This window comes from Stegostoma tigrinum, chromosome 13 (assembly GCF_030684315.1).
Source record: "Stegostoma tigrinum isolate sSteTig4 chromosome 13, sSteTig4.hap1, whole genome shotgun sequence".
In the NCBI taxonomy this organism is placed as follows: Eukaryota; Metazoa; Chordata; class Chondrichthyes; order Orectolobiformes; family Stegostomatidae; genus Stegostoma; species Stegostoma tigrinum.
The window spans coordinates 210,899-230,699 of NC_081366.1; the positions used below are offsets into that span (position 1 = coordinate 210,899).

The window sequence follows — 19,801 nt, forward strand, 5'->3', positions numbered from 1 at the left end:
TGGCTAAGTACAAGTTGTGTTGAGTTTTTGGTAAGTTTCTTGCCACAAGGCTGAATATGTTTCCTTGCCCTCTGTTATCAAACTTGCCTCATTAATGACCTACTCCATTCCTACAGCTTCACTCATACCAAGTTCTGGCCCAATCATACTGTGCACTATTCTTAGAACCGTTCACTGGACATCCCAGAATTCATCCCTTGTGCACAATGCTCCATTGAGCACTGACATCCCAAAGCCACCCAACACAATGGCAGGCAGAATCTGGAAAAGGAAAGATGGTGCCATGATTCTCCAACAGCAAGTTGGAGGTCTTAGTGGAGGGGGTAGTGCAAAGGAAGGGATTCCTGCTCCTGGAGAACCATCACAAGAGGCCATGCTGCCAGACCATGACAGCCTGGTCTTACATCACTACTTATCAGGATGTAGAGGAATGCCAGCTATGCTCTGTCAGGCTAAGTACCACAATCTTCTCTCTGCCACTTCACACATAAACTATTTCTGCGACTGTAGTCATCTCTCACCAAGTCTCATGCACCACCAGCAAAACATGACCTCACTCACTTATGAGGAAGAAACATCCCAGCCTCCTGGCCCTTGGGTGACTGCTGGAGATGAGGCATCTGCTTATCCCCAGGAACGAAAGGGCCCTGTGCTATCACAGAGATAGACAGTCATATGAGATGCAATGATCCTAACTGTACAATACCTGCAGCAGTGCAGTGAATCCTATGACCATCTGTCTGCCCCATAGACAGGTTTGGAGTACCATGGAGTATTGGGCCTTGCTCCTCAGGGTCTGCCAGAGTGGCACACATACCTGCACTGCATCGTCCCAGCCACTGGTCCTCAGGACTGAGCTCACAGCAAGAAGAAAATCATAGAACCTTTGCCCCCAAAGCAAATGCCTCTTCTTCATAAGGAGACATGGTAGTGCCAGGAGGCACCCAATTAGAGGATGGACCTCGGACCGGCCTCTCCCAAGTCATCCGTGAGGGAAAGTCAAGAATGGCTGAGCCCTCCACTTGCACCCTGCCTGCCCAACTCTGACCCTTGGAAGTTCAAGCTGATGAAGATTGATTTGCCTTTGGAAAAAAGACCATTGGTATGTTTGACCCATTCAGACATTAAAGCCTCTGGGGCTGCTCTACAAACCTCCAGGGCCACTCCAGGGCCAACAGCTCCCCCCGACCCTAGCTGCAGAACCAGGGACAACGCTGAGACTTAGCTGGAGGGCACCTTGGTGGTACATGGTGGGAAGAAGGCTTTTCTGCAAATAAAACATTGTCCATAAATGTTCATGATGTTAACTTTGGTGTATGTGTTTGTGAGTCTGAGTAGTTGCTACACAGATTTTTACATAATCTGTCAGCAGTTCATGGGCACACACGAGTCACCAAGGGTGAAAGTCTGTGCTGAGAGCCTTACTGCACCATGTGGAAACAGATGGCATAATGTGTAAACATGGCATTGGATACTTGTGCCACCTTTGACCCTTATCATTCCACATCGTTAACATTTAGCTCCCTCAGTGTTCAAAGCTGTCGCTATGAAAGCGTCAACTGATTATAATAACATGGAAGTCATGTTGAAGCTATACAAAACTTTGGTTAGGCTACAACTGGAGAACCGTGTATATTTCTAGTGTCCGTAGTTATAGGAAGGATGTGGTTGTACTGGAGGGGGTGCAGACCAGATTCACCAGGATGATATTTGTGATGAAGCAGTTTAACAACAAAGATAGGCTCGATATGCTCTGCTAGTTTTCTTTAGATCAGAGAAGGCTGACGGGCAAATCTAATAGAGGTGTATAAGATTATGAGAGGCATGGACAGGGTGGATAGAAAGTAACTGTTCCAATAAGTTGAAGGGTCGAGAATAAGGAGGCACAACTTTAAGGTGATAGAGGTTTAGAGGGGATTTGAGGAAAATAATTTTCTTGCAGGCAGTTGTGAAACTCTGGAATGCACAGCCTGGGAGGGTAGTTGAGGCAGGAAACCTCATAACTTTTAAAAATACTTGGTTAAGTGCTTGCAATGTCATAACATTCAAAGCTATGAGCCAAGTACAGTAAAGTGGCACGGGTGTAGGTAGTAGTGTACAGATATAATGGGCTGAAACTGTGCTGTGTTATTCCATGATTGTTGACCAGTGGCTGTGTCGGATTGTTCCATCACACAAGAGGCATACACATTGTATAATGCTGTACCCTGACCAGGAGTAGGTCGCCTGTTTGCCTGTGCACTGAACATGTTCTGTAACCTATTTAGTTCCATCTCACAGCACTATCAGTGGTGTTTTATGGAGCCTCTCTCTCACAGGGTGAGTCACTCACAACTCCCATTCCAGGGGCACTTGTGGCCATTTTTTTCCTATTCAGCACTTTAAATTTGGAGCACAATGGAGCTGGGTCTCAAATTTGGGAATACCAGTTCAGCTACAATACCACTCAGCCATTACCACCCCAAAATTATCCAGGACAAAGCACCTCCCTTGATAGCCATGCTATTTATCACTTTAAGAATTCAGCCACCCACTGCCAATGTTCAAGTAGCAGTGTATACCATCCACAATGATTGAAGCAATTCACCAAGGCTCCTTCAACAGCACCTTTCAAACCTGGAGCACCTACCAACATATAAAACCAGGACAGCAGTTATCTACAAGCCACTCACCATCCTAACTTAGAAATGTATGACCAGTCGTTCAATGTCACCGGGTCATCATTATGGAACTCCTTCCTTACTGGTTTTGAAAGTCAACCTACAGTACATGGGCTGCATCAGTTCAAGGACACAGCTCACCATTATCTTCTCACGGGTAGCTAAGGATGGGCAATAAATACTGGCCCAACTGATGATGCCCGTGTCCCAGGATTGATTAAAATAAATTTCCAAAGAAAACATGTACTTCCACTGCACTTCAGTTTTGTTGGTCTCCTTGCTGCCACATGTTCAAATCTTACCTCGATATGAAGACTAATCACTCCCTCCTTACCTTTGGATTGCAATTCTTTTCACCATATTTGGATTGAGAGTGTAATGCAATCTATAGCTTGGTGGTTCCTGCAGTACCAAACCTGAGCCATTGGTAGTGGGGGCTGCAGTGGCTTAAGTGTTTCTGTCCGGAATTTCCAAACTAATCCCTGTTTCTTTCTGTTTTTCACTCCATTTTGGGAATATTGTCTAACCCCAAGACATCACTTGAGCTCTGAACAAATTTTGAACAATCTCTCATTCCGCAAATTAACATGGTTTCTGTTGGTCTTTGATGAATTGTTTTGGATGTTAGTTTCACTGCTCCTTTTTTCTTGGAATCTTTGGAATATACTCATTGAAGATGGTGAGATGGTACATCACTGAAGTGACGGACAAAAGGACAACATCTCCGGCACAATGATCCATTTTGACATCTGCTTAAATACAGCTTAATCACTGAATGATTCAAAATAACATGAATATTCCTTCTAAGCTGAGCCTGGTTTTATCTGCATTTGATGGATCATGACATGTCCGTTTCAATTTAGTGCCTCAACTGAAAGTTGAAGGTACAAAAACAAAGTTGCTGGAAAAGCTCAGCAGGTCTGGCAGCATCTGTAAAGGAATAAACAGAGTTAACATTTCAGGTCCAGTGACCCTTGTTGATGACAGAGTTCTGAGGAAGATTCACCAGACCTACTTATTCCTTCACAGATGCTGCCAGATCTGCTGAGCTTTTCCAGCAACTTTGTTTTTGTTCCTGATTTACAGTGTCCATAGTTCTTTCGGTTTTGCAAGTTGAAGGTATTCACCAAACACAAATTTCCAGCTGGACGGTGCATTCAAAGGGAAACTATAACTGTGCCATGATTGTAACTCTGATTTCCTGATTCTCTGAACCATTTCCGTTAAGCTCAATGCCTTACGACAAGCTTGACATCAAACAATGTAACTGTTAAAAACTAAGATAATAAAATGAGAGGCTGGATGAACACAGCAGGCCAAGCAGCATCTAAGGAGCACAAAAGCTGACGTTTCGGGCCTAGACCCTTGTTAAAAACTCCTTTGTCTGTGGCTCTCTTACCTTCTCATTGTTGAAATACATCAGACACTTCCCATCAAACTTCACGTAGCGTCTTTGGAATACGCAGCTTCTAACCCGAGAAAAGAAAACACAAGTTTGCAATAGGAATATTTCATACACATATGGTATAGTACTTTCAGAGGGAGGGGAGATTGACCTAAGGTCAAGAGCAGAATAAAGTTCAACCCAAAGAGAAATGCAATAAAGTCTGAAACTAAAACAAAAAAAATGCTGGAAATATCCAGAAATTCTGGATAGAGGAACAAAGTTAATGTTTCAGATTTTGATGAAAGGCCCCTAATTGGAAATGTTAACTCTTTCTTTCTCCAAAGATGTTGTTAGACCTTCTGGAAAACTCCAGCATTTTCTATGTTGCATACAAGTTGTCTCTTGAACAATAAGATTCTTTTTCAGTAAAGCTTCATCCCATTGTAACAAATCAATCCCTCACTATTGTTTTCAAACAGATCATAGATTAAAACAGGGAATATTCACATTTGCAACACACCATTAACCAAATGAACAATCTTAGCTTTCTGTTTGTTCCTCCAAGTTTCAAAAAAGCTTGGTATTGCCAGGGAGATATTGGAGGTTGGAAAGCAAAGTCTAAAAAAATGCATTCATTATTCTTACCCTTGTGGTGAGAGTTTCTCTAACCAATCACATTTCATGCTTCTCCCTTGCTCAGATACAGCATGGAAGCTTGCGTAGGGTGATATTGTTTGATCATCCTCAGACTCTTCAGTGAAATACAGTGAGGGCTCAGTGGTGCTGGTCTTGTTTGTTGGAATCTCTCCTATTGTAGAGTAAGCCATCGTGCTGTCTCCTTCAATCTGTAGTGATTTCTGGGCACAGTCCATTTCACATTGCCTATGGAAGTATATCAACAGATAGAGGATGCAAAATCTGGAGAAAAAATATTTTCAGCAAAACTGAATGGATACGTTTCAACTAATAAAGACTATGAGGGATGGAACAACAGAGTTACAATGCATGTTTGTAAGTCAGCAACAAGTGGTAAATAAAGTCAGTGAGCAGCCAGCACAAGTAGGTCTAGAAATAAGGCATTGGGCACTGATCACCAAGCACTATCCACTGGATGCCAGCCACTGGGCATTAGGCACCAGGTACTGAGTACCAGCTACTGGGAGGCAGCACAAGCTATCTGGAGTAATGATGTTCCATTAGCCATTGCTAACTCTATTGTTGTACTAAAGGTTCCAGGAAATAAAGAGTAAACTCACGGCTGGATTTATAATTCATGGGGATGGGCTAACAAGTGGAGGTTGCTCATGAAAAGCCCAATGTCTGTCTTCCCATCCACACTGAGTCCCATCCGTCCCAGTGAAGTCCTTTGAACCTGCTCCACCATTCAAAACTATCATACCTGATTGATGTTAATCTCAACTCTACATCCCTGAATATCTCAATATGTTTTCATCGTCCATGTTAATCAATAATCTATCAAACCTTGCTTTAAAAATATTTGAAGATTCTGCACTCACTGCCATAGAGTCATATAGTCATACAGTACAGAAACAGACCAGTCCAAGCTGAACATAATCCCAAACGAAACTAGTCCCACTCCACCCCGACCCCCCATAGCCCCCACCACCTGCCCCACTCCTGGCCGATAACCCTCCAAATCTGTCCTGTGCACGTACTCATCTAAGCGTCTTTTAAATGTTGTAACTATGCCTACATCCACCACTTCCTCAGGAAGTTCATTCCACACGTGACTACCCTGCCTTTTGAGGAAGGGATTTCAAAAGGCTAATAACTCAGAGAGAAGAGATTCCACGTCACTTTTCTTTTTAAATGTGCGACCTCTTATTTTTAAACTTTGACCCTGAGTTTGAGTTTATCCCACAAGATAAAATATAATTTCCACAACCACCTGACTAAGTTCCCTCGTGTCTTGTTTGCCTCAATTAAGTCACCTCTGACTCTTCTAAACTCCACAGGATACAGGCTTAGCCTACCTAGCTTTTCTTCACAAGGCAATCTGCTCATTTGAGGTATTAGTCATGTAAACTTTCTCTGAACTGTTTCCAACACATTAACATTCTTCCATAAGTTTGGTGACCAGTACTGTACACAGTACTCCAGATGAGATCTCATCAATGCCCTGTATAATTGAAGCATAACCTTCCTACCCTTACATTCAATTTTTCTCACAATAAAACAGAATAATCTATGAGCATCAAAAACAAAAGTTGCTTGAAAAGCTCATTAGGTCCGACAGCATCAGAGTTAATGTTACAGGTCCAATGATCCTTCCTCAGTATTTCTCAGGACCCGAAACGTTAACTCTGATTTTTCTTCACATATGCTGCCAGACCTACTAAGCTTTCCCGGTGACATCTGTTTTTGTTCCCGATTTACTGCAATCGCAGTTCTTTTGGTTTTTATTCTATGAGCTTTCCTGATCACTTTTTGCACCTGCACATTAACCTTCTGTGATTCATGCAGCAGGACACCCAGATCTCATTGCATTACTAGAGCTCTGCAACATCTCACCATTCAGATAACGCACTTTTCTTTTATTCTTTCTGGCAAAACAGACAATTTCACACTTTACCCATATCATGCTCCATTTGCCACATCTTTGCCCACTCACTTAATCTACATCTATCCCATTGTATGCTTCTTACGGCCTCTTCCCAACTCACGTTCCTGCTTATCATTGTGATGTCAGAAAATTTAGCGCCCATCCTTTGATTCCTTCATCCAAACCATTCATAGAAATTGTAAAGAATTAAGGCCTCAGCGCTGATTCCTGTAGCACACCATTCATGACATCCTGCCAGCCTGAAGAATACTGATTTCTTTCAAGTTTCTGCTTCCTGTTAGCCAGCCAATCTTCTGTCCATGCCAGTTTGTTACTCCCTACATCATGAGCTTTTATTTTTTGCAGAAGTCTTTGATGTGGCAACTTATTAAATGACTTCTGGAAATACATACAGTGGCTCTCCTTTATCTACAGCACAAGTTACTTTTTAAAAGAACTCCAATAAATTTGTTAAACATGCTCTTCGTTTGACAAAACCATGTTGGCCCTGCCTGATTACCTTGAACTTATCCAAATGCCATGCCCCAACATCTCTAATAATAGCTTCTAATATTTTTTCCAATACCAGATGCAAAAGCTCATTGGTCTATAGTTTCCTGCTTTCTGCTTCCGTCACTTTTGAATAAAAGCATTATATTTGCTATTTTCCAGTCTAAAGAAATTTTGGGCGGCATGATGGCTCAGTGGTTAGCACTGCAGCCTCACAGCACCAGGGACCCGGGTTCGATACCAGCCTTGGGTAACTGTCTGTGCAGAGTTTGCACATTCTCCCCGTGTCTGCGTGGGTTTCCTCCCCCAGTCCAAAGATGTGCAGGTAGGTGGATCGGCCGTGCTAAATTTCCTGTAGTGTTCAGGGGTGTGTGGGTTATAGGGGGATGTGTCTGGGTGGGATGCTCCAAGTGGCAGTGTGGACTTGTGGGACCGAAAGGGAATCTAATCTAATCTAATGAGTTTTGGAAAATTAAAAACAACACATCAATTATTTTACTGGCTACTACTTTTAAGATCAGAGGATGAAATTAATCAGAAGTAGGGATTTGCCAACCTGCAGTTGCAAAAATTTATTCCGTACAAGTTCCCTGTTAATTGTAATTTTCTTCAGGTCTCCCCCACGCCTGCCATCTCTTTCAATTCCTGATTTACAGCTATTTCTGGAATGTTACGTGTATCCTTTCCAATAAAGATCTATGCAAAATATCTGTTAACTGGACTTCAGTAAGGCATTTGATAAGGTTCCCCATGGTAGGCTCATTCAGAAGGTCAGGAGGAATGGGATGCAGGGGAACTTAGCTGCTTGGATACAGAATTGGCTGGCCAACAGAAGACAGCGAGTGGTAGTAGAAGGAAAATATTCTGCCTGGAAGTCAGTGGTGAGTGGGGTTCCACAGGGCTCTGTCCTTGGGCCACCACTGTTTGTAATTTTTATTAATGACTTGGATGAGGGGATTGAAGGATGGGTCAGCAAGTTTGCAGACGACACAAAGGTCGGAGGTGTCATTGACAGTATAGAGGGCTGTTGTAGGCTGCAGCGGGACATTGACAGGATGCAGAGATGGGCTGAGAGGTGGCAAATGGAGTTCAACCTGGATAAATGCGAGGTGATGCATTTTGGAAGGTCGAATTTGAAAGTTGAGTACAGGATTAAGGATAGGATTCTTGGCAGTGTGGAGGAACAGAGGGATCTTGGTGTGCAGATACATAGATCCCTTAAAATGGCCACCCAAGTGGACAGGGTTGTTAAGAAAGCATATGGTGTTTTGGCTTTCATTAACAGGGGGATTGAGTTTAAGAGTCGTGAGATCTTGTTGCAGCTCTATAAAGCTTTGGTTAGACTGCACTTGGAATATTGCGTCCAGTTCTGGTCGCCCTATTATAGGAAAGATGTGGATGCTTTGGAGAGGGTTCAGAGGAGGTTTACCAGGATGCTGCCTGGACTGGAGGGCTTATCTTATGAAGAGAGGTTGACTGAGCTTGGTCTCTTTTCATTGGAGAAAAGGAAGAGGAGAGGGGACCTAATTGAGGTATACAAGATAATGAGAGGCATAGATAGAGTTGATAGCCAGAGACTATTTCCCAGGGCAGAAATGGCTAGCACGAGGGGTCATAGTTTTAAGCTGGTTGGTGGAAAGTATAGAGGGGATGTCAGAGGCGGGTTCTTTACACAGGGAGTTGTGAGAGCATGGAATGCGTTGCCAGCAGCAGTTGTGGAAGCAAGGTCATTGGGGTCATTTAAGAGACTGCTGGACATGCATATGGTCACAGAAATTTGAGGGTGCATACATGAGGATCAATGGTCGGCACAACATTGTGGGCTGAAGGGCCTGTTCTGTGCTGTACTGTTCTATGTTCTATGTTCTAAATTTATCTGCCACCTTCTTTATTCTCCATTACTAATTCCCAGGCTTACTTTATCCTCCATTACTAATTCCCAGACTTACTTTCTTTTGGGCCAACACTTAGTTTGCTAAATGTTTACTTTTTAAAATATCTTTTGGTTAACTTTTCTTGTGCTCTAATTTTTCTCTCCTCACAAATCTTTTTGTAATTCTTTATTGTTCTTCATACTCTGTCCAATCTTTTGACTTACCACTTACCTTTGAAGACATGTGAACTAAGTTCATTGGTTGCTAATAGCTGCTGATTTGACTATCTATTATGTTACTTACAGTTCAAAGGTAAATAGGAGAACTATTTTACAGATGAAAAGCTAAAACCCTCGTTGGAAATTCAAAACAAAAACAACCAACATGTAACAAATTAAACAAAATAGAGATGCAGGGCCAGGCAATGTGTCATAACTGATGATGTGGGAGCTGGTGGACATTGTGGTTTGTAGAGGGCATGTCTGTAGCAAGTGTTGGTTGCTTGAGGAATGCTGGCTCAGAGTTAATGATCTGGAGTCAGTACTTTGAACTCTGTGACACATTAAGGAGGTGGAGAGTGACATTTTTCTGGAAGGGGCATATTATGATCCAGAAAGAGGTTGTCTCAGGATGAGTCCTAGCTGAGAACCTCCATGACCAGAAGAACTCGAGGTCATCACTGGGTTGTGACTGCAAGTCGAACTTGGAGGACTGTCAGTTGAGCTGAGCTGCAATTGATGGATCTTTATAGTGGCTTCAGCCCAACATCAATTCAGTGATGAGCCAACCAGAGCTGTGGCCTCTACTCGTGCCCGTGTCCCAGGCCAGGGAGCAATCAAGCTGATTGTGAAGAAGGCATTATGGAGCTCATCAAATGGTCTCACAAAGTTCCCCTCAATTCTATGTGCTTTAACATTCTCAATGGATCTCCCCTGTGGGACTTTGCCAAACATCTTGCTCAATTCCATATAAACTACATCAAATGAACTTCCCTCATCCACACACTTGTATGCTGAGGGTCTACACACAGCTTTTTGCAACCATACACAAAGGTGACAATCAAGATGAGGGCGGCATTGCGCATATTCTTCCCTCCCATCCAAAATTTTGTATATTCTAACAAATTTTTTCGGCGTGGCCTCTCTCTGGCAAAGCCACGCTGACTATCATAAGACCATAAGACATAGGAGTAGAAGTAAGGCCATTCAGCCCATCAAGTCCACTCTACTATTTAAATCATGGCTGATGGGCATTTCAACTCCACTTCCCTGCACTCTCCCCGTAGCCCTTGATTCCTTCTGAGATCAAGAATTTGTCGATCTCTGCCTTGAAGGCATCTAACATCCTGGCCTCCACTGCACTCCATGGCAATGAATTTCATAAGCCCACTACTCTCTGGCTGAAGAAATGTCGTCTCATTTCAGTTTTAAATTTACCCCCTCTAATTCCAAGGCTGTGCCCACGAGTCCTAGTCTCCCCGCCTAACGGAAACAACTTCACAGCGTCCACCCCTTCTAAGCCACACATCATCTTGTAAGTTTTTATTAGATCTCCCCTCAACCTTCTAAACTCTAATGAATACAATCCCAGGATCCTTAGCTGTTCATCATACGTTAAACCTACCATTCCAGGGATCATCCGTGTGAATCTCCGCTGGACGCGCTCCAGGGCTAGAATGTCCTTCCTGAGGTGTGGGGCCCAAAATTGGACACAATGTTCTAAATAGGGCCTAACTAGAGCTTTATAAAACCTCAGAAGCATATCGCTGCTTTCATATTCCAACCCTACTTAACCCATTTATTTTCAAATAGGTATTAATTTGCTCCTTCAGAATTTTCTCCAATAGCTTCTTGACCACTGATGTGAGACTCACTGGTATGTCATTTCCTGGTTCATCTCTACCACCCGTCTTAAAAGTGGAACCATATTAGCCATTGTCCAGTCCTCTGGCATATCTCCGGTGACCAGAGAGGAATTAAAAAATTGTATCAGAGTGTCTGCAATTTCCAACTTTGCCCAACAGCAGCGATGCTGTTTTCTGCTTGGATGTGCCCTCAGTGCACAGACTCATGAGCATCTGTGGCCAGTTTGTATTGGCATCAGGAGCCAAGGTAAATCATGGCAAGAGTGAGTCCATGCTCTTTGAGAACTCCGCTGACCAATCCTTTATCTACTTTACCTTTAGGGCAGATTACCTGAAGGTGCTGGGAATACAGTTCGTAGGGGCCAGGAAATGCACAAAAACTAGGAAGGACTGTATTCTTGAGAAGAGGTAAAAACCTGGTCATCAGGTGTGAGTCACTCTTGGTGCTGTTGTGGCACAGTTCTGGCCCATTCCCAGAACCCGTGATGTTGCAGTTACCCGAGCCATCTTCATCTGAAGGTCTAAGCTGGAACATGTCTAGAGACACCATGTAACAAAATCTGGATAGGGGGTCAGGAAGAAGGTTCCCAATGCCACCCTCATCTTGATGGTCACCTTTGTGTGTGGCTGCAAAAAGCTGTGCATAGACCCTCAGCATACAAACACCATGTGTCACTAGGTACTGAAGTTCTATCTGTCCCCGAGCAAACTGCCAAAGTCATTTTGCAGAATGGCTCATTACCAGAATATTCCAGCACACTCAAAGATATTACTTGGCTGATGGTGAGAAGGACACGATATGAGAGATTAATCTTGTACGCCTGGTCTTCTGTGCCACTGTGTGGTGCCCTTGAAGCAAAAGCATTCAGGCTATCACACATCTCCTTCTGGAATGTTCTTTTGCAAAGGAAGTCTGGAGAAAGATGCAGTAGTTTTGGCGAGGTTCATCCCAATCAGCTCCGTGAATGGAACTCTGTGTTCTATGATCTCAGGACACACACCAAGACAAACATCAACTGCGTCTGGAGGATCATCAACTCAGTGAAAGATGCTCTTTGGTCTAGTTGAAACTTGTTGGTGTTCCAGAGCAAGGAGTTGACTATGGCCATATGTTGCAGACAGGCACATTCCAAGGTCCAGGACTATGTGTTGTGGGATGCACTAACGCTTGGGGCAGCTGCTGCCAAGAGCAGTGGGGAAGACCATTTAAGGTCTTTCTGCTGAAGTTAAGATCAAATTATCATAAGACATAGGATCGGGAGTATGCCATCTGGCCCATCAAGCCTGCTCCACCTGTCAATGAGATCATGGCTGATCTTTTTGTGGACTCAGCTCCAATAAATAGGGGTCCGTTCAGTTATCGGACACCCTGGTGCCTCAAATGCACATACAAATAGTCTTGCATACATAAGAGATGCCATGAATGATAATGGGAACTGCAGATGCTGGAGAATCCAAGATAACAAAGTGTGAAGCTGGATGAACACAGCAGGCCAAGCAGCATCTCAGGAGCACAGGGTCTAGGCCCGAAACGTCAGCTTTTGTGCTCCTGAGATGCTGCTTGGCCTGCTGTGTTCATCCAGCTTCACACTTTGTTATCAGAATTGTCATGAGTTTGTTTGTTGGAAAAAGTCAAACTTCAATGTTTGCTTCTTCATATGCTACTGTACAGAATCAAACTATTTTAATGACTATGAATGTATCTAAATTTATATTCATGAATAAAGTATTAATGAAATTTTTTAAAAAGTTCCAGGGGCAATCACACCCCTTTGATTAACTACCTCAAATTCAGTCAGGGACAGTCTGTTGTTATTACGAGTGAGGCATGTAGAGGGGTACAGGAGGTCATGCTGAAGGACACTCTGGCCTTGAGCTTGCCTAACAGGTTTGAGATTCTTGCTCTCTGTGTGGACAAGAGTGCGGGCTGTAGGGATGGTGAGCAAACTGACCATCGCACCATGTACAAAGGAGCCATTCAAAACAGGGTAGAAAATGGAAATGTAGTTGTAATTGGGGATAATATAGTCAGGGGAATAGATATTGTCCTTGGTGGCCAGGATTGAGAATCCTGAAGGTTGTGCTGCCTGCCTGGTGCCTGGGTTCAGGGCTGCAGAGGAATTTAGAGTAGGAGAGGAAAGTTCCAGTTGTCATCATCTGTAAAAGTACCAATGATATTGATAGAAAGAAAAAAGAGATTCTACTAAGGGGATATAAGCAGCTAGGGGATAAATTAAAAGGCAGAACCAAAAATGTAATAACCTGCTGGATTACTACCCAAGCCATGATTGACACAGGGTTAACAAGATTAAAGAGGTAAAGGTGTGGCTCAATGATTGGTGTGGGAGAAACAGGTTCAAATTCATGGAACATTGGCATTAGTACTGGGGAATGAGGGAGCTATAATGTATGGCAAGGGAAAGAAGTCACTGGTGGGAGTAATCTATGCATTACCAAATAGCTGCACTGCAGTGGGGCACAGAATAAATCAAGAAATACTGGGAACTTGTAAGAAAGGTACAACAATTATCATGGGTGATTATAATGTGCATACAGATTGAATTAATCAAATAGGCAAGGGTATCCGCAAGGAAGAACTCATTTTTCTCATTATGAAAGATTCACTTAAACACAGGTTCTTGTTAAATCTTTTTTTCACTGTGAGCTCAGCAGAACATGGCTGACACCTACAATAACAGGGTTGCAACAACAACTTTCACCTACACAGCATCCCTAAGTCAGAACAAGTCATAGCATACTGCAATTAAGAAAAGTAGATGGTGGCAGTATGATGAGGACACATTAAACGGGGACAGTTACAATGTTGGATGGCGAAGCTTTTGAAAAGAAAGAACCCTTTCAACAAAGAATGAAAGTAATGGGAGGAGGCAGAGGTCTTTAACAAGAGAGTTCCATTGATCGATTGTAGTTCTGTTTGGTGAAGAATTCGTGCTTTGCAAAATGTGATGTCACATGAGTCAGATTACTGTCATTACAAGAATGTTAAAAATTTTGAAAGGGAACCAGAAATTCTTTTTTGACAAAATGCAACAGCTCAGTGGTGTAAATTCTGTCAGAACAGTATCAAAAATCCTAATTCGTGGATAAAACACACCAGGACTGCTCTGATTGAAAGTTTTTCTCTCAACTTCCTCGTAAAAATTGCACATTTAAAATATGCTCAAAACAATAGTAGTGTCCAAAAAGATACAGCTTCTTCAAATTCACAGCACCATCCATTAAATAGCTCAGGGCTGCAGAATCCCCCAGAATTGTTCCAGTGCAGAAGAAGGCCATTCAACTCATTATGTCTGCTTCGGCTCTGAGCATTTTAACTCAGCGCCACTCTCCTGACTTTTGCCCATAACCCTGCCTGTTGTTTCTATATAAATAAATAATTCTCTCTTCAGTGCCTCAATCGAACCTGCCTCAACCACATTCACAGGTAGTGTTTTCTATATTCTAACCGTGCTGTGTGGAAAAGTTTCTTTTCACATCATATTTGCTTCTTCTTTAAACCATTTGAAATCTGTACTTTGATCCTCAATCCATTGATGAGCAGGGAAGTGTGATTCACCCAGGATCTCTACCCTGCTTTCTGCCTGTAGCCTTGTAAATGTCTCCTTTTCAGAAAATGATCCCATCCCCTGCTGAATTTCTCAGTTGAACCTTCCTTTCCCACATTCTCAGGCAGAGCATTAGGCACTAACTGCTCACTGTGAGACAATATTTTTTCTCAAGTAGCTATTTCTTCCTGTGCCAATTATCTTGAATCTGTGCCCTCTGATTCTCAATCTTTCCATCAATTGGACAGATTCTTCCCATGTTTTCACGTGAAATCCAGACTGCAGTAAAGTTGAAAAGAAACATTCCCCATACATGTTTGCCTCATGCTAGCATTGTGGTCACCCTTACATCATCTGAGGGCCTGCAATTCCATTTCTGGTCAAAGAATGTTCTTTTGTCATGATCAATGAAACTGTGAATGTAATAACCGAATGGTTGACCTGTGAAAATTCAGACTAATCTGTTGGGATGGCAGTGTTTGGGGCCTATCGATATTGAAGTTCACTGCGGAAATTCTAACTATTCAACTCAGTCAGAGCCTCACAGGAAGCACAAACAAATCACTTTTGCACCCAATACCATTTTCTGCCTAAAAATCACATCAAGTTATTCTCAAAGGCATATTTTCATATATTAGGAGCAACAGCGTACATGGGGAAAGCATTGGTCCACTCCAGGACAAAGGAGGGAATTTATACATGGGAGCAAGAGGAAATGGGTGAGGTGGATGATGGCAAGATGTGGGAGGTGTTTGTTTCTACTCTACGGCATGTTGATATTAAGAAGGAGAAGGTGTTAGACTTCTTGAAAATCCAGGGCCTAATACGATATATGCCAGGATATTGAAGAGGTAAGAAAGGAGATTGTTGAGGCAATGACAGAGATCCTCAAATCCTCTTTAGCTGTATGCATGGTCCCAGAAGACTGGAGAACATGCAATGTTGTTCATTTGTTTAAGAAGAGCAACCGGTATAATCAGGAAAGTATAGGCCAGTGAGCCTTACATCAGTGGTAGGAAACCTACTGAAGAAGATTCTCAGGGAGAGGATTTACTGGCATTTGGTAAAGAATGAATTCATTAGGGATAGTCAGCAAGGCTTTATGCAGGGGAGGTCATGTCTCCCACATTTTAGGAAGTGATGAAGGTGATTGATGAAGGTAATGCAGTAGACTATGTCACATGGGAATCATGGTAAGTTGGAAAATTGGATATAAAATGGGCTTGGTCATAGAAGACAGTTGTGGAGGTGTCTTTCTGACCCAGAGATCTGTGGTCTGTGGGCTTCTACAAAGACTAATGCTGGGACCTCAGTTTGTAATGTATATGAATGGTTTGGATCAACACTTTCGTGGTCCAATTTATAAATTTTTAGATGACACAAAAATTCGTGGAGTTGTGGATAGTGAGGAAGGTTGACAAGGCATACAGCAAGATTAGATCAGTTCAAAAGTTGGGCAGAGAAATGGGCAAAGAAAATCTGAAAGGGTCTTCTCCATAGTAAAATTGAAACTTATCCAGGGACCAATTTGAACCAACATCACAAAATATGAGACAAAATTGAAGCTTAGTGGGTAGCACTATCTTCTCTGAGGTTTAAAGATTTCCCCCAGAATAGTAGGGATTGACAGCCAGCACAGTTTCCCCAGTGAGCCTTAAAAAAACTTGAGGGTCTTGTTTGGATTACTTTGAAGCAGAGACTATGAGGATTTAGGAATGGTATTAGTAAGTGATGAAGATGAAGAAAAGCATGTTCTGTTCTGCTTTAAGAAGTGGCTCTGGAAATTGCAAAGATTTTCCTGCAGATGGCAGAGCTGCCTCTGAACATCTAAAGTAAAAGTACAAAAGCCAGGATGGTAGAGTTGGTCAGTAAGTTGGCAGTGACATTGTCTGCTATAACAGGGAAGGCAGACATGATTAAAGTGGCAACACAGCAGACCAGTTACTCCAGGTTGAGAAAAATCAGAATCAGGTAAAATCTTGTTCTCGAAGGAGTGCAGTGAAGGTTTACCAGGCTGATTCTGGGAGTTGTAGGTCTGCTGTATGAGGAGTGAGTGATTAAGTTAGGATTGTTTTCGCTGGAGTTCAGGCCAATGAAGGGGATCTCATAGAGACTTATAAAATGGACAGGGTAGATGCAGGGAGGATGTTCCTGATGGTGGGTGTGCCCAGAACCAGGGATCATAGTATGAGGATTCGGGGTATACCATTTAGGACGGAGATGAGGTGACATTTCTTCATCCAAAGAGTGTTGAGCCTGTGGAATTCATTACCAAAGGGAGTAGTTGATGCCAAAACATTGAATGTATTCAAGAGGCAGCTAAGTATAGGATTTGGGATGAATGGGATCAAAGGTTATGGGGAGAAAGCAGGATTAGGCATTGAGTTGGCCAATCAGTCATAATCGTGAAGAATGGTGGAGCAGGCTCAAAGGGCTGAGTAGCCTCCTTGCGCTCCAAATTCTAAGTTTCTGTTCTGTAAACTCAGACTTTCTTCCTCAATATTTAGCATAGCACCAATCGTCGTGCCATCGGTGAATTTACATATGGAACTTATATTCATGTCTAGACCAACAATGTACGCAAGAAACAGCAAGGGACCCAGCACTGAACACTGTGGTACATCGCTGAACATAGGCTTCCAGTCACAACAAAACTCTTCAATTATCATCCTCTGCCTCCTCCTACTAGGCCAATTTCAGAACCAATTTGCCAAATTGCCTAGAACCTATGGGATTTTAGCTACTGTATCAAACTATCTTGTGAGAACTTGTCAAAGGCTTTATTGAAATCTATGTAAACTACATTAACTGCACTATGCTTATCTGTGCCCAGGTAGTAACCGCCTCGAAAAATTCAATCAAATTTGCCAGATGTGGCCTCTTTACAAAACTGTGCTGACTATCCTTGATTAGTCATTGCCTCTCCAAATGCAGATAAATTCTGTCAGTCAGTTTTTCTTCCAATTGCTTCCACAGATATTACTGGCCTGTAGTTTCCAAGTTTATCCCTACCATACTTCATGAAGGTGAGTATAAATAACTCCACAGAGGCCAGTATCCAATCACCAAGTCACCCTTTCTTAACACAAGCATAGTAATTGACACTGACCCAGCTCTTAGGGTGAGCAGAACTTTTAACATTTTTCCTTATATCTGTCAGCCAGGGGTCCCTGATTGGACCAGGTTAACAGCCCCAGTGAGAGAACTCATATTCTGACTGACCTCATTACAATCATTACAACCCCTTCCCATGAAATTCAGGGACATAGGCCTGGTCTTTGCCTTGTATCCTCTCCTGGGGTGTTTTTGCACCAGGTCTGGTTTGTCTGAATCAGTCTCAGACATGGCCAGTGTGTTCCAGACTGTAGCCCACCTCCTGCAAAAGGAGTACCTTGGAAGATATTCACCTTCTTCCGGTGGGAAAGGCATTGAGACTGTGACAGATTTCACACGCCGAGGTTTGTTTGACGCTAGTGGAGGGGAAGAACCCTGAGGTTCCGACTATTTTGAGGGACCATTTTGCTCTTGCCTCGTTTCCACTTTGCAGCTTTCATGTGCTCCACATGCTTACTCAGGACTGTTACATTGACATCATAGGACCTGACCTGGCATCAACCATGCCTCCTACCCAGGCAGGGCCATTCCCATGGATTCGACAACAAACTTCGTCCCCTATGTAAACTGACTTTCTTACTTAGAGGAGTCGTGCATCCATCGGTGGGGTTTATGATGCCAATTGACCCTCCCTGCTCCCAGGATGAGGAAGATCAGGTTTAACCTGATGCATATACTTGTCCCCATTAGCAACTCTGCTGGAGCTATCCCTGCAGTTACATAAGGGATGGTCCAATAAACGAACAAGAACTGGGACCGTTCGGCATCTAGTGAAGCTGTAGTCTGTTTCTTTAAAGCCTGCTTTCAAATTTTGGACTGTTCTTTCAGCCAGACCATTGGATGATGGGTGGTAATGGAGCGGTCCTTATGTGCCAAATGCCATTTGACTTTAGGAAATACTCTAATTCCCTGCTGGTAAATGACGGCCCATTGTCTGTGACCAAGACTTCCTTGAACTATGTATTGCAAAATATGCTCACAGCTTTTCTTTTGTTGTCCTCATGTTTGATGAATTAACTCTATGTACAACCAGCCACTTTGAATGGGTATCCGCAATGCCTGAGCACACTGAGTCATTCAAAGGACCAGCACAGTCGATGTGTTACTGAATCCAGAGTTTACCCGGTCATTCCCACAAATGTGGGGGAAGATGCTGGTGGTAATTTTTGTCCTTGTTGGCACCCTGGCCACTAACCCATCAACCTAGCTAAGTCTGTACCCAATCCTGACCAGTCGACATAACTTTTCAACAACATCTTCATTCTGGGCATATCTGGTGGAGTTCAGCTAGCATCTGGTGGTGACCTTTGCTCAGGACAATCATTCTTGTTCCCCATAATAATATGCCGGTCTCTCTGATGATCAGGTCTTGCGGGGTCCAGAAATGTATTAATCCTAGATGTGAAGGTCCTTTCATTTCCCCCATCACCACCAGCTGCTTTAGTTTTGCCAGGATCATTTTGTATCCACACTCTGATATTGTCAGCAGTGGCCAGAAGGGTGTTGAAAAAGGCTAAAACCAGAATGAACTCTTCTAGTGGCAGTACCACCGGTGGTATATCTGCAGGTGACTCAAGACACCCACATTTGCTACATGACCCCTCAGGCAGTGTTCTAACTTGTAATTGTACACACTTCAAATGATATCTCACTGCTGAATTTGACCTGAAGCTATGGGCAGTACGGCCTTATCCCCTTTTACTAGCCCAAGCAGGGGTTTGTGGTCTGTTACTATTACAAATTTACATCAGTAAAGATATTGGTGGAGCTTTCTCACCTTTCTTTCCTTCTGTATCTGGGAATATTGGCACTCTGCATCAGCCAAAGTCCGGGAAGCATGCGCTATTCAGCATCCTTCTCCTTTGGGCTATCTGTGACCACACACTACCCCAATACAGTATGGGGAGAGATTACATATCAGCATCAGATCTCGCTTGGGATAACAGTGTGTCAACACCTTAGACAATAACAGTTGCTTCTTCACTTCCCTAAAAGCTATATCTTGGTTACTAGGCTATTTCCAACGCTGACCATGCTTGAATAGCAGATATAAGGTTGCCAGGATGGAGATGTGGTTCCTTATGAACTTTCCATAATAATTCACCAATCCAAGGGAAGGTCTAAGCACTGCTACAGACAGGGGAGTCAGGGGAACTTTGATCGCGCTCACTTCATCTTCCAACAGGTGTAACTCAGTCTTGTTGACTCTGTAGCCCAAGTAGGTCACTAGGGGTCCCTGGAACACATTTTGTTTTCCTTTCTA

General features: G+C 43.1%; 1 protein-coding gene across 3 annotated transcripts in view; it reads right to left on the reverse strand.

Annotated features, from left to right (window-relative positions):
- Nucleotides 1-19,801, reverse strand: part of arap3 (ArfGAP with RhoGAP domain, ankyrin repeat and PH domain 3) — a 350,166-nt gene that overhangs the window by 189,699 nt on the left and 140,666 nt on the right. For all 3 annotated transcript variants that reach the window (XM_059650536.1, XM_059650534.1, XM_059650535.1), the window contains 2 exons: nt 4,693-4,929; nt 4,060-4,129 (listed from right to left, as the gene is read on the reverse strand). In XM_059650536.1, the coding sequence (XP_059506519.1) occupies nt 4,060-4,129; nt 4,693-4,929 (307 nt within the window). The remainder of the gene's footprint in view (nt 1-4,059; nt 4,130-4,692; nt 4,930-19,801) is intronic.